The sequence below is a fragment of the Salvelinus fontinalis genome, chromosome 7 (genome assembly GCF_029448725.1).
Source record: "Salvelinus fontinalis isolate EN_2023a chromosome 7, ASM2944872v1, whole genome shotgun sequence".
In the NCBI taxonomy this organism is placed as follows: domain Eukaryota; kingdom Metazoa; phylum Chordata; class Actinopteri; order Salmoniformes; family Salmonidae; genus Salvelinus; species Salvelinus fontinalis.
The window spans coordinates 41241202-41255148 of record NC_074671.1 but is presented as its reverse complement, the minus strand read 5'-3'; the positions used below and the strand labels follow the sequence as shown (position 1 = coordinate 41255148).

The window sequence follows — 13947 nt, the reverse complement described above, 5'->3', positions numbered from 1 at the left end:
GCGCTTTTCTGGATTGTGATAATTAGCGGGGGGTTTGGGACCCCCATTACTGTGAGGACTTGAGACCCCCATTAATGAGAACCTAGAAACGCACGCACACACATCCAGTCAACTTACAGGTGGGGCAGCGTGTGTCTATGTGTGTTTTTGTCCTCTTTCCTTTCCCTCTTCCTCTCGCCCCTCCTCTCCTCGTCACACACCTCCTCTCGCCCCTTCCAGTGGGAGGATTCTCAGAGCTCTTGTGATTTTTCTCATCACTAAGCTAAGGTCCCTGGGACTAAACACCTCCCTCTGCAACTGGACTTCCTGACGGGCCGCCCCCAGGTGGTAAGGGTAGGTAACAACACATCCGCCATGCTGATCCTCAACACGGAGGCCCCTCAGGGGTGCGTGCTCATTCCCCTCCTGAACTCCCTGTTCACTCATGACTGCATGGCCAGGCACAAATCCAACACCATCATTAAGTTTGCTGATAACACAACAGTGGTAGGCCTGATCACTGACAACGATGAGACAGCCTATAGGGAGGAGGTCAGAGACCTGGCCGTGTGGTGCAAGGACAACAACCTTTACCTCAATGTGATCAAGACAAAGAAGATGATTGTGGACTACAGGAAAAAGAGGACCCGAGCACACCCCCATTCTCATTCAAGTTCCTTGGTGTCCACATCACCAACAAACTATCATGGTACAAACACACCAAGACAGTCGTGAAGAGGGCACAACAAAGCCTATTCACCCTGAGGAGACTGAAAAGATTTGGCACGGGTCCTCAGATCCTCAAAAAGTTCTACAGCTGCACCATTGAGAGCATCCTGACTGGTTGCATCACTGCCTGGTATGGCAACTGCTCAGCCTCCACCACAAGGTTCTACAGAGGGTAGTGCGTACGGCCCAGTACATCACTGGGGCCAAGCTTCCTGACATCCAGGCCTTAAAAATTGTCAAAGACTCCAGCCATCCTAGTCATAGACTGTTCTCTATGCTACCGCATGACAAGCGGTACCGGAGCGCCAAGGCTAGGTCCAAAATACTTCTTAACAGTTTCTACACCCAAGCCATAAGACTCCTGAACAGCTAATCAAATGGCTACCCAGACTATTTGCACCCCCCTCCCGTCCCCTCTTTTTACGCTGCTGCTGCTCTCTGTTTATTATCTATGCATAGTCACTTTAACTCTACCTACATGTACATACCTCAATTACCTTGACTAACCGGTGCCCCCAAACATTGACTCTGTACTGTTAACCCCTGTATATAGTCTCGCTATTGTTATGTTACTGCTGATCTTTATTTTTTATTTTTTTTGTGATCTATTTTTTGCTTAACACTTATTTTTCTTAATTAAAACTGCATTAAGGATCGGACCCTTTTTCTTACATTTTCGCCTGAAATTATATACCCAAATCTAACTGCCTGTAGCTCAGGCCCTGAAGCAAGGATATGCATATTCTCGGTACCATTTGAAAGGAAACACTTTGAATGTTGTGGAACTGTGAAAGGAATGTAGTTGAATATAACACATTCGATCTGGTAAAAGATAATACAAAGAAGAAAAAAAAACATTTTTTTTTGTCTTTTTTTGTACCATCATCTTTGAAATGCAAAAGAAAGCCCATAATGTATTATTCCAGCCCAGTTGCAATTTAGATTTTGGCTACTAGATGGCAGCAGTGTATGCGCAATGTCTTAGACTGATCCAATGAACCATTGTATTTCTGATCAAAATTTTGTATCAAGACTGCCCAAATGTGCCTAATTTGTTTATTCATGTTCAAAACTGTGCACTCACCTCAAAAATAGCATGGTATTCTTACACTGTACTAGCTACTGTCAATTGGACAGTGCAGTTAGATTAACAAGAATGTAAGCTTTTTGCGAATATCAGATATGTCTATGTCCTGGGAAATGTTCTTGTAACTTAGAGCCTCATGCTAATCGCACCCTTCAGGAAGTCCAGGATCCAGTTGCAGAGGGAGGTGTTATCTAGGTCTGTCGTGGGACCCTGGCTATGTCTGGAGTAGAGAGAAGTAAGGTACTGCCTGGTGGCCCTACATTGGATAGACAGGGATTGTCTCTAGATCATGGCTGGGGCCTGTATGAATGTCTGAGTTGACTATATTAATGCTAACTCTCTCTCTCTCTCTCTCTCTCTCTCTCTCTCTCTCTCTCTCTCTCTCTCTCTCTCTCTCTCTCGCTCCATCTATCTCTCTCTCTGCCTCTCTCTCTCTCTCGCTCCATATATCTCTCTCTCTGCCTCTCTCTGTTAAATGTCTCTCTCCCTCTCTATATTGCTTATTCTCTCAGCTGTCTGATGAACTGCAGGTTAAAGGTGCCAGTGGAGGAATCAGAGAGCTGCTAAAACTACTGGCTAAACCCCACGTCAAGGTAACAGACACACACTCACACACCAACTCTCTCTGTCTCTCTCTCTCTCTCTCTCTTGTGCGCTCTCTCTCTCTCTCTCTATACCTCACTTATCAGCTTAACACAGAACATAGCCTCTTTTCCTCCTTCCCTTACACACTCCATATTCATTCCATCTTTCTACATGGTACTCAGTCAATCTTGTATTAGTGCATTATTTCATTATTCCATCTCCCGCCCTCCAACAATGACAATCTCTTAAAGCTTTACTATAGTCTCTGTCATTTGGGACGCAGCCGTAGGTTCTGTGTCCTGTGTGATACATCAATGCGCTGTTCATCCACAGGTCAACCAGACAGATATGATGTCACACAAACGGATGTAGCACTTCTTGAAACTTTTTAAATCTTCTTTCTCTCTCTCTCCTTTTAACAATTCTCTGGCTGCCTTCTCTCTCTCTTGTTAGACATACATCTAAATCTGGAGTGTGTGTTTGTGTGATGGAGATAGGGAGGTTTGGATTGCTGAATCAGTCCAGCCGTCTCGGTGTCAGACAGACAGAACGCCGTGTACAGTAGGGCAGAAAGACAATGGTTACAAGATGAATTGAGTCAGATGGACCCCCTCACAGGAAACAAATGGAGATCAGGGGAATCCATTGTGTGTGTGTGAATCCATCATAACTGCGGTCTGTAACTCAAATGGCACCCTATTCCCTATATAGTGCACTACTTGTGGCCCAAGACTACAGTGCCTTCGGAAAGTATTCAGACCCCTTGATTTTTTCCACATTTTGTTTCGTTGGTCTTATTCCAAAATTGATTAAATATAAAAATTCCTCTGTATCTACACACAATACCCCATAATGACAAAACGAAAACAGAGTTTTAGAAATGTATTTACATTTATAAAACATTTAAAACACATACCTTATTTACATAAGTATTCAGACCCTTTGCTATGAGACTCAAAATTTAGCTTAGGTCCATCCTGTTTCCATTGATCATCCTTGAGATGTTTCTACAACTTGATTGGAGTACACCTGTGTTCAAATTAATTGATTGTACATGATTTGGAAAGGCACACACCTGTCTATATAAGGTCCCACAGTTGACAGTGCATGTCAGAGCAAAGACCAAGCCGTGAGGTCGAAGGATTTATCCGTAGAGCTCCGAGACACGATTGTGTCGAGGCACAGATCTGGGGAAGGGTACCAAAACATTTCTGCAGCATTGAAGGACCCCAAGAACACAGTGGCCTCTATCATTCTTAAATGGAAGAAGTTTGGAACCACCAAGACTATTCCTAGAGCTTGCCGCCTGGCCCAACTGAGCAATCAGCGGAGAAGGGCCTTGGTCAGGGAGGTGACCAAGAACCCGATGGTCACTCTGACAGAGCTCTAGAGTTCCTCTGTGGAGATGGGAGAACCTTCCAGAAGGACAACCATCTCTGCAGCACTCCACCAATCAGACTTTTGTGTGCCCCCCACCAACCCCTCTTTATGCTGCTGCTACTCCCTGTTTATTTTATATGCATAGTCACTTTAACTATACATTAATGTACATACTACCTCATTTGGCCCGACCAACCAGTGCTCCCACACTTTGGCTAACCGAGCTATCTGCATTGTGTCCCACCACCCGCCAGCCCCTCTTTTTACGCTTCTGCTACTCTCTACTCTCTCAGCATATATGCATAGTCACTTTAACCATACCTACATGTACATACTACCTCAATAAGCCTGACTAACCGGTGTCTGTATATAGCCTTGCTACTGTTATTTTCAAATGTCTTTTTACTGTTGTTTTATTTCTTTACTTACCTACACACACACACACACACACACATTTACATTTACATTTAAGTCATTTAGCAGACGCTCTTATCCAGAGCGACTTACAAATTGGTGCATTCACCTTATGACATCCAGTGGAACAGCCACTTTACAATAGTGCATCTAAATCTTTTAGGGGGGGGGGGGGGGCAGAAGGATTGCTTTATCCTATCCTAGGTATTCCTTGAAGAGGTGGGGTTTCAGGTGTCTCCGGAAGGTGGTGATTGACACACACACACACACACACACACACACACACACACACACACACACACACACACACACACACACACACACACACACACACACACACACACACACACACACACACACACACACACACACACACACACACACACACACATACCTTTTTTTTGCACTATTGGTTAGAGCTGTAAGTAAGCATTTCACTGTAATATCTACACCTGTTGTATTCGGCGCACGTGACAAATACACTTTGATTTGATTTGGTATGGTAGAGTGGCTAGACGGAAGCCACTCCTCAGTAAATGGCACATGACAGCCGGCTTGGAGTTTGCCAAAAGGCACCTAAAGACTCTCAGACCATGAGAAACAATGCAGGAGTGGCTTCAGGACAAGTCTCTGAATGTCCTTGAGTGGCCCAGCCAGAGCATGAACTTGAACCCGATCAAACATCTCTGGAGAGACCTGAAAAAAGCTGTGCAGCAACGCTCCCCATCCAACCTGACAGAGCTTGAGAGGATATGCAGAGAAGAATGGGAGAAACTCCCCAAATACAGGTGTGCCATGCTTGTAGCGTCATACCCAAGACGACTCGAGGCTGCCAAAGGTGCTTCAACAAAGTACTGAGTAAATGGTCTGAATACTTATGTAAATGTGATTTTTCAGTTTATTTTATTTTATTATTTTTAGCAAATGTAAAAAATATATATTGGGTATTGTGTGTAGATTGATGAGGGGGGAAAACGATTTAATCTGTTTTAGAATAAGGTTGTAACCTAAATAAATGTGGGAAAAGTAAAGGAGTCTGAATACTTTCCGAAGGCACTGTATATAGGGAATAGGGTGTCATTTGGGATACAGCCTCTCCTTCGTATCCATCAACTCCAAAGGGAGGTGCCCTAGTATCCCTACAACCCTACACTCCGATGGCTAGTTCAAGACACTGGTGTGCCACGGAGCGTCTCGCAGCATGCCTCCAATTATTGTATTTTGATACAAAGGTTATTGGCAGGGCCAACGTCGATCCATCACAAGGGGTTTCTCTCCTCGTACAAACTCGTCGGGCCCTAGGGTGGAGGATGGAGAGATGGGAGAGAGAGCGGTCAAAGCATTACACACATACACTTACAAACACTGCCTCCGCCGCTGGGCCTGCTAGGTAGGGGCCACTCCTCTGCTGGCCTGAGGGGGCGCCAGGTTGAAATGTTCACTACTGCCCAAGCGTATACACACGCACACACACACACTCCCCCCACATACCCATTTCCCCCTCCCTCCTCTCTGGCTGGCTGTTGCCTGTATGGTTTGGGCCTGCTACACGGCTTCTCTGATAGTGTTACTGCTCCCTGGGTAAACCGTCACACCGACAGCCTTCTAGCTCCAAGCAGCAGAAGCACTCGGTCACGATAGATTAACCTCAGCAGCAGCTAGCCCAGCTCAGCGCTGAGGAATGGTGTCAGGGGGAACACTTTGACTGTAACACACTCACTGACTGAGGTTTGGAAGCTGTCTCTTCTGAGTGGCTGCAACGGATGGTTCTCTGTGGGTTTTAAGCCCCCCCCTCTCTCTCCCTCACTCTCTCTCTCCTGATGGCTGGATAGGGATCTGACCGTTCTGCCGTGGCACCCGATACCTACCCAGCTCCATGTAAATCGCAGAGTCTGTGTGTAAAACACAAGCAGATGCCTGGGCTCTGAATGGTGTCTCTGTGCGATAGTAACAGTATCACTCTCCATTATTAAATGATCCATTCCTGGGGTGGGACATAAATCACAGCTTTTTAAAGCACCCCCCTCTCACTCACTCACGCACACACACAGGCACACGTACGCACACACACACACACACACACACACACACACACACACACACACACACACACACACACACACACACACACACACACACACACACACACACACACACACACACACACACACACACACACACACACACATACACACACACCTCCCCCCTCTATTCTCCCTTTTATGATTCTTCACACATGAGAAAACAACTCCTGCCCATATTAGCCGCCTCAGAAACGCTAATATTGACAATGATGAAAGTGCTAATTTTGACGGCCGTCTGTTTCCGATGGGGGGAACTGTGTGTTCTGTTCTATTGGGGTGGGGGAAAGGGTTTCGTGGGTTCGCTGGCAGTGGGTCAGGGTGTCTCTGCCTACCGCATCGCTGGGCTGGGGCTCTCATAAGTAGAAGGCTGTGTCTCAATTGGCACCCTACTCCTTATTAAAGGACTACTATGGGCACCCTATGGGCTCTTGTTAAAATCAGTGCACTATGTGGGGAATATGGTGCTATTTGGAATGCAAAATAAGTGAACGCAGTAGAACGGAGCACAGCGGGGCTCTGGAACAGTCAGTAAAGTGCCAGTCTTGCACTGTCTGCCTGCAGGTTGAAAAATGACTGCGAATGACAAGCCCAGCTTAATGAGTGCTAGATGCCAGGAATGCATAGGAGGTTTGTTTGGACAGGCTCAGTGATCTGTTTTTATAGGATCCCTATTATGTATAATGAACACAAACACTGCCCGGCTCTCAAAGTACGGGTCCTAAAAACAGGGTGGACCCAGCCAAACCCAACCCAGCCCGTGATCCTGGTATGCATCCCAAATGGCACCCTATTCCCTAATAGTGTAGTACTGGGCTCTGGTCAAAAGTAGTGCACTATATAGGGAATAGGGTGCCATTTGTGAAACAGCCTCGGTCTCTCCCTAACCCAATCTATATCGGCGGCCCAGCTCCTGCTACAGCTGAATGGTTCAGTTCCAACAAGGATATCAGCTATACATTAAATTGGGAGACACACACAGAACATTGGCTTTGAGTCATAACAGGACCTGCTCACTGCCGTTGACCCAGAGGAATGCTTCCATACGGTGGCAGCCAGTTGTGTGTGTGTGTGTATGTGTGTGTGTGTCTGCGTGAGTGTGTGCTTGTGTGTGTCTGGTGTGTGTGTATGTGTAAGTGTGTCAGCAGCCACCACAAGCAAGGGGTCTGCCCTGCCTCTGCCATGTGCTACCTATTAGCCTGGTGCTGTTGTTGCTAGTCTGTGGTTGTGATGGGGAGTTTTTACAAGGCATTACCGGCCAGGCTGTTACGAGCTGTAAGGGGAAAGGAGGGCTGCTGGGGTGAGTGTCAACTAGGCCCTGATGGAGGAAGTGGTGGGCATTGATGAGAGGATACTCAGTGTTCAGGATATTAGCTGTGATGGATATCAGGAACTAACTGTGGTCTCCATGCTTCCTGATGTTAGAGAACTGGGAGTATGGTAACGCAAGACTAATAGGGGTGTAGAGGTAGGAGCAAACACACTCGTGCGCGCACACACACACTGACACACATAGACACAAGGCTGTGAGAAGGAGAGGGTAGGAGGGGAGAGCTGTGAGCTGTGAGCTGTGAGGCCTGAGGTGATCTGGTTTGGGTTAAGGAAGTTATAGAAGCAGGTCCTGTTGAAACAGGAATAAGCTGTGATTGGCATATAGTAACATGCCTTGGTGTTGTTGACGAACCAGATCAGGTGTTATGAGTGACAGCGACACCTCACCAGGGAGGTGGGGGACACTGCGTGTGTCCATCCGTCTGTCTATCTTTGGAGTGAAAACCTCCTCCGGAGTCACATCGGCACAGGGCAGCAGTGTTTCGTCGGCGGTGTTGTTTTCGGAAAACTCTGGAAACTCGATACAACGCCACATTAAACGTTTTCTCTAACCTCCTAAAAAGAGGAGAGGAGAAGAAACAAAGAAACGGAAAAGGAGATTTGGCCTCAGCAAATCGAGAAAGAGAGAGAGCGTTCCTCTGATAATATTTGTTTTGTAATATTTTATTCAGCTCTGAATGGAGCACGATCTGGTGCAGGCTGCTTTAAAAAATAAAGATTTATTTTACCTTTATTTAACTAGGCAAGTCAGTTAAGAACAAATTCTTATGTTTCATGACGACCTAGGAACAGTGGGTTAAGTGCCTTGTTCAGGGGCAGAACAACAGATTTTTACCTTGTCAGCTCGGGGATTCGAACTTGCAACCTTTCGGTTACAAGTCCAATGCTCTAACCACTCTAACCACTAGGCTACCTGCCACACTGGCTAGTATTATACTGTTCTAAAGTTGTGTGAAGGTAAGTTATCTTTACTAATATTACATTATTTGTCCTCACATAAGGAAATGTGTTTCCACTGCTCCCAGGAACCATATGCAAACATGATGACAAAAGATAGTTATGTGCCACACAGTTAAAGCCAGTATCCATTAGGGTTGGCCTCAGGGTGACTAGACGAAGGCTGTGTTTCTGCTGCAGGTGGAGTCCCAGTGGAGCTTTGGGCACAGCACACCAGTTGTCTCTCCTTCTCTTCTTCCTCCTCCTCCTCCTCCTCCTCCCACTCCTCTCATCTGGTCTTCTTTAGGAACATCTTGGAACGTTGTAGTGCATCATGCTCCCATGTCATAAAACAGACTGCTCTTCTCCTTCTCCTGCTCTCCTCCCTCTATCCTTTCTCTCTGCTCTCTCATCCTCCTCTTTCTGGCACGTGATTAGACTATGTTTTTTATTTCATGGGAAAAACCAGTTTGTTTCCAGCAGCATTCGGAGACGACACGGAGCCGTTAAATTGTTTGAAAAATGAATGCGATCATTCTCGTCTGTGTCGTCTCGTTTTTCCCCTCTCTGCTGCTGCTCGTGAGAGTGTGAAATATGTGAGGCAGCTGAGAACTTCATTACTTTGCTCATCGCTCTGTCTGTCGCTGAGCATCAGCTAGCTAGCGCTCCCATGGGACCGTCCCGACACACACTCTCTGGAAATACGAAAGCCGCTACCAGGGGAGGGTAATTCATTTCTCCGTCCGCCACAACATCCCCCATGATTCATAGCGTCTCAGCGTGGCGTTAACCTCCTTTTATTCAGGAAGATCTGTGAGTCCAACGATGAGCCTTAATAGCAATTAACACTTGTAGCTAGTATAATGGGACCTTAACGAAATTAAATCCATCAACAGGTACTTGAGGCAGGGTGCATACATTTTCGTACTGGTCCCCCGTGGGTATCAAACCCACAACCCTGGTATTGAAAGCACCAGGCTCTACCAACTGAGCCACTGTTTCTCTGCCGTTTCTCTCTCTCTAGTTGAAAGGACCTCAGCATGTTTGTAGTATGGGTTTGTACTGTATAGGAATCTAGGCTTTGAATGCTGAATTTGAACCCCTCTCTTTCCTCTCCACTCGCCTCCTCTATCACTCTCCTTTCACCCCGCCTGCCCACTTTCATCCCCCTTTTCTTCTCCTCTGTAGAGTCTTCTGTCCGTCCATGACACGGTAGCCCAGAAGAGTTATGACCCCGATCTGCCTCCGCTGCCCGATGACATCGATGATGACGAGGAGTCAGTGAAGATCATACGGCTGGTCAAGAACAAGGAGCCTCTCGTAAGTCATAGTCTTACAACACACACACACACACGCACGCACGCACGCACGCACGCACGCACGCACGCACGCACGCACGCACGCACGCACGCACGCACGCACACACACACACACACACACACACACACACACACACACACACACACACACACACACATACACGCACAATGACGAGGCGTCAGTGAAGATCATACGGCTGGTCAAGAACAAGGAGCCTCTCGTAAGACCCCCTCACAACAACAACAACAACAGGCTCACTATTCTTCAATGTGAGATGGTGCTACTCTGTACCTGGAGTCTGGCGAACCAGACGTGACAACTTTGTAATAGTCTGCCCAGTAGCACTGTGCTAGTACTCACATTGTTTTTGTGTAATGTTCTGTAAATCATTCTGGCCCATGAACAGTATCTGTTTGGTTTCCTCCCTTGCGGTGCTCTCATCACGCTCCCAGATCACATCCCATATAGCGATGTCTGACCTCATCAACAACATCGGTGGCAGCAGCATGGGCTGCGTTCCAAATGGCACCCTATTCCCTACATAGTGCAATACTTTTGACCAGAGACCTATCGGCTCTGGTTGAAAGTAGTGCAGTCTAAATGGAATAGGGTGCCATTTGGGACGCAATCCAATGTCTTGGCCTGGTTCCCTTTCTCACTATCATCCTTTACATCCAGCTCCAGTTCCTCCTCTCCACACTGAGAGACATACCGCACATTCCCCTGGTCAGCCCTGCTCTGCTGTCTCTCACATACACACATGCTTCACACATATGCAGACATGTGACAAACACGCGCGCACACACACACACAGTCTTGTACAGCTAACCTTATGGGGACACAATTCAGTCCCATTCAAAATCCTATTTGCCCTAACCCCTAAACCTAACCCTAACCTGTACTCTTACCGTAATACAAAAACCTAACCTTAACCCTAACCCTTAACCTAACCCTTGCTCCTAACCTTAAACCTAATTCTAACCTTAACACTAATCCCCCTAGAATTAGCATTTGACCTTGTGGGGACGAACTATATGTCCCTAGTTGGTCAAATTTTTGTTTATTTACTATTCTTGTGGGGACACGTCAACACACACACACACACACACACACACACACACACACACACACACACACACACACACACACACACACACACACACACACACACACACACACACACACACACACACACACACACACACACACACACACACACACACACAAGCTCTGCTCTGCTGGCTAACAGCCACACCTCTTTGTGGTCAGCTGGTGGGTCTGGTCTCTCACCCCCTCCTCTCTTTCTCTCTCTCTCATCCCTCTTTCTCTCATCCACCATCCTTCTCTCTTTTTCTTTCTATTACCATCTATCTTTGCATCCTCTCTCATTCGCTTTCTCTCCGTATCCTCTTTCTTTAACTCACCCTTTATTTCTGCATCCTCTCTTTTTCTCAGACTTTCTCTCTCAACCTGTATTCCAACTCACTCTTTCCATCCATCCATCCATCCATCCATCCATCCCTCTCTCTCTCTCTCTCGCTCTCTCTCTCTCTCTCTCTCTCTCATCCAGTCTTTCAACCAATCTCACACACACTCGCTCTCTCTCTCTCCCCCCCGCCACCATCACGGTCCTGACCTCTGTGTCCTGTCTGGCATGACAGTTCTCTTCCTGTCCCACTCCCTCCGGGCTGGCGGTCTGTCACAGAGCTCTGTCATCAGACTGCCACCCTTTGTTGTGTGTGGAGGCCACGGCCCTCTTTGATCTGGTCTGGTGTGTGTGTGTGTGTGTGTGTGTGTGTGTGTGTGTGTGTGTGTGTGTGTGTGTGTGTGTGTGTGTGTGTGTGTGTGTGTGTGTGTGTGTGTGTGTGTGTGTGTGTGTGTGCTACAGTAACAGTAGTGTCCTGTCTTGGCTGGTCTTGCTTTATTTTGAGGTTTTCTCAGACCTTTATTTGGCTCTGGGCCTGCCCGCCGTCTCACCTCCCCTCTCCCCTCCCCCTAACCACACCTCAGGGAACCGGAGAGGAACAGAACACACCTAAAGTAATTTTGGATTCCAGCCTTCCCCTTGCATGTTCCAGTTCTCCCGGCTGGTCACTGTAATAAGTGGCTTTCAGTTCACTCAGTCAGTCCCTCTGGCTCTGGAATGTTCTCTAGCTCCTTATTGTTTTTGCTCTGCTATTGTTTTTTTCCAGCCCACTACTACTGCTAATAGGGCTGATGTAAGTAAGGTCACGTCTCAGAAACCATAATGTGATTCACACACAGGCCCCAGTCAGGTTTAATTGTCAGATTGTATTTTTCACTAGCCTCCTACTTGTCAGTTTGTTTTTCTCCTCTGACTGTATTTGGATCCTTAGAGGTCAACTCTGAAACATGAATTTGCAATGTGTGATGTTGTTGTTTTGGCAGTACAATGGTGTCAAAGGGTTTTATGTTGACGAAACACTGAAGTGTTATACAATGTGTTATACGTGTACAGAGTGATTTAATATGAAGGGGTCCAAGCCTATTGACCATTCAGAGTCTGTGTCTTATCCGTCCGTCCCTCAGCACAATGTGGTTTAATCTCATGTTTGGGCTGCCCTCTCACTGCCTGAAGGACCCTTAGTGTGCTCTAATTTAGGCTTGGCAGTGGTACAGGAGGAGGATTCCTGTGTTTGCTAGCTGTCTGCAACTGAAAACAAAACAATACATTCCAATGGAGCCTCCAACCGACTTATGGCAACCCGCTGTCCGTCTTCCAGAAATGTCACGTCTGAACGTTTGATGGTGATGATTCTATTTGCATGCGGCGAGCTGGTGGCGACTCGGGCGGAGAGGGAAGGGCCTAGCACCTATGCTGATGAGAGAGCCAATTCAGGGCTGCTGCCCACTCCGTGGTCTGAGTCTGGTCTGGGCCATCTTAAGAGCCACCGCCTTCATTTCCCACTGTTCCTCTCTCTCTGTAATCACGCTCCTGCCAGAACTTCACACGGTAGCCCTCCCTCCTCTGCAGCAGCAGCACTGTGAGTGGACGGTGTGGGTTGGTTGACCACTGTTGTTCACTACTTTGGGTGACTCACTCACTGACTGTAGACTAGAGAGAGCACTGTGGCCATAGTCTGTCTGTCGTCTGCACGCCACAACCACAACCAGGGCTGGGTAACTTATAATAACCCATAGCTTTGCAATGAGGAAATAACTGTATTTACTTTGTAAGATATCCAATCCAAATATGAAAATATCTATATGGCATCATCATTACTGTATCTCCAACCCTAACTGATGTGATTTATTCTTTCAGATAGACCTGTATTGAAATGTAATCAAATAACAGTAAACAATCATTCAGACATAAGGTTTGGGAAGAGGAGGATCCCACTTTCAGTGATTGTACCTTTGATCTCTTGGCTATGTCAGACAATTAGGAGTGAAACCATTAATAAGGCAGTACTGTAGCCACACCGCTATTTTAGCATTTCTGCCAATAAAGGCCCCAAATTGTGTAGGGTCTTCATTTTGCACTGCACCAAATTAACTTGGATGTGTCTTTTATTTGTAATTATTTATGTACTTTTAACACCTTTTCTCCCCGATTTTGTCCCATCGCTGCAACTCCCCTACGGACTCACGAGAGACGAAGGTCGAGAGCCATGCGTCCTCTTAAACATGACCCTGCCAAGCCGCACTGCTTCTTGACATACTGCTCGCTTAACCCGGAAGCCAGTCACACCAACGTGTCAGAGGAAACATCGTCTAGCTGGCGACCTAGGTCAGCTTGCAGGTGCCCCGCCAAACCCTCCCTTAACTCAGACAACACTGGGCCAATTGTGCGCCACCTCATGGGTCTCCCGGTCACGGCCTAAGACTGAACCCGGATCTGTAGTGACACTTCAAGCACTACGACACAGTGCCTTAGACCGCTGCGCCGCTCGGGAGGCCTGGATGTGCCTTTTAACTTGCAATTTGACATAATCAGCCTGAAATTCTCACACTTGACATCATAACAAGAGCGCTGTACAGTATTGAGGTAATTTATTTCCCGTCTCTCTTTCTCTCTTTGCATGTTTTGGCTTAATCTTCAGGGGATGTTGTTGTTGCTAACAACTAGCATGTTGTTAGCAT

At 46.9% G+C, this 13947-nt stretch overlaps 1 protein-coding gene across 1 annotated transcript in view; it reads left to right on the top strand.

Annotated features, from left to right (window-relative positions):
• Positions 1 to 13947, top strand: part of LOC129859478 (MAGUK p55 subfamily member 7-like) — a 277723-nt gene that overhangs the window by 154542 nt on the left and 109234 nt on the right. The window contains exons 6-7 of the mRNA XM_055929316.1: positions 2308 to 2388; positions 9712 to 9843. Of these exons, the coding sequence (XP_055785291.1) occupies positions 2308 to 2388; positions 9712 to 9843 (213 nt within the window). The remainder of the gene's footprint in view (positions 1 to 2307; positions 2389 to 9711; positions 9844 to 13947) is intronic.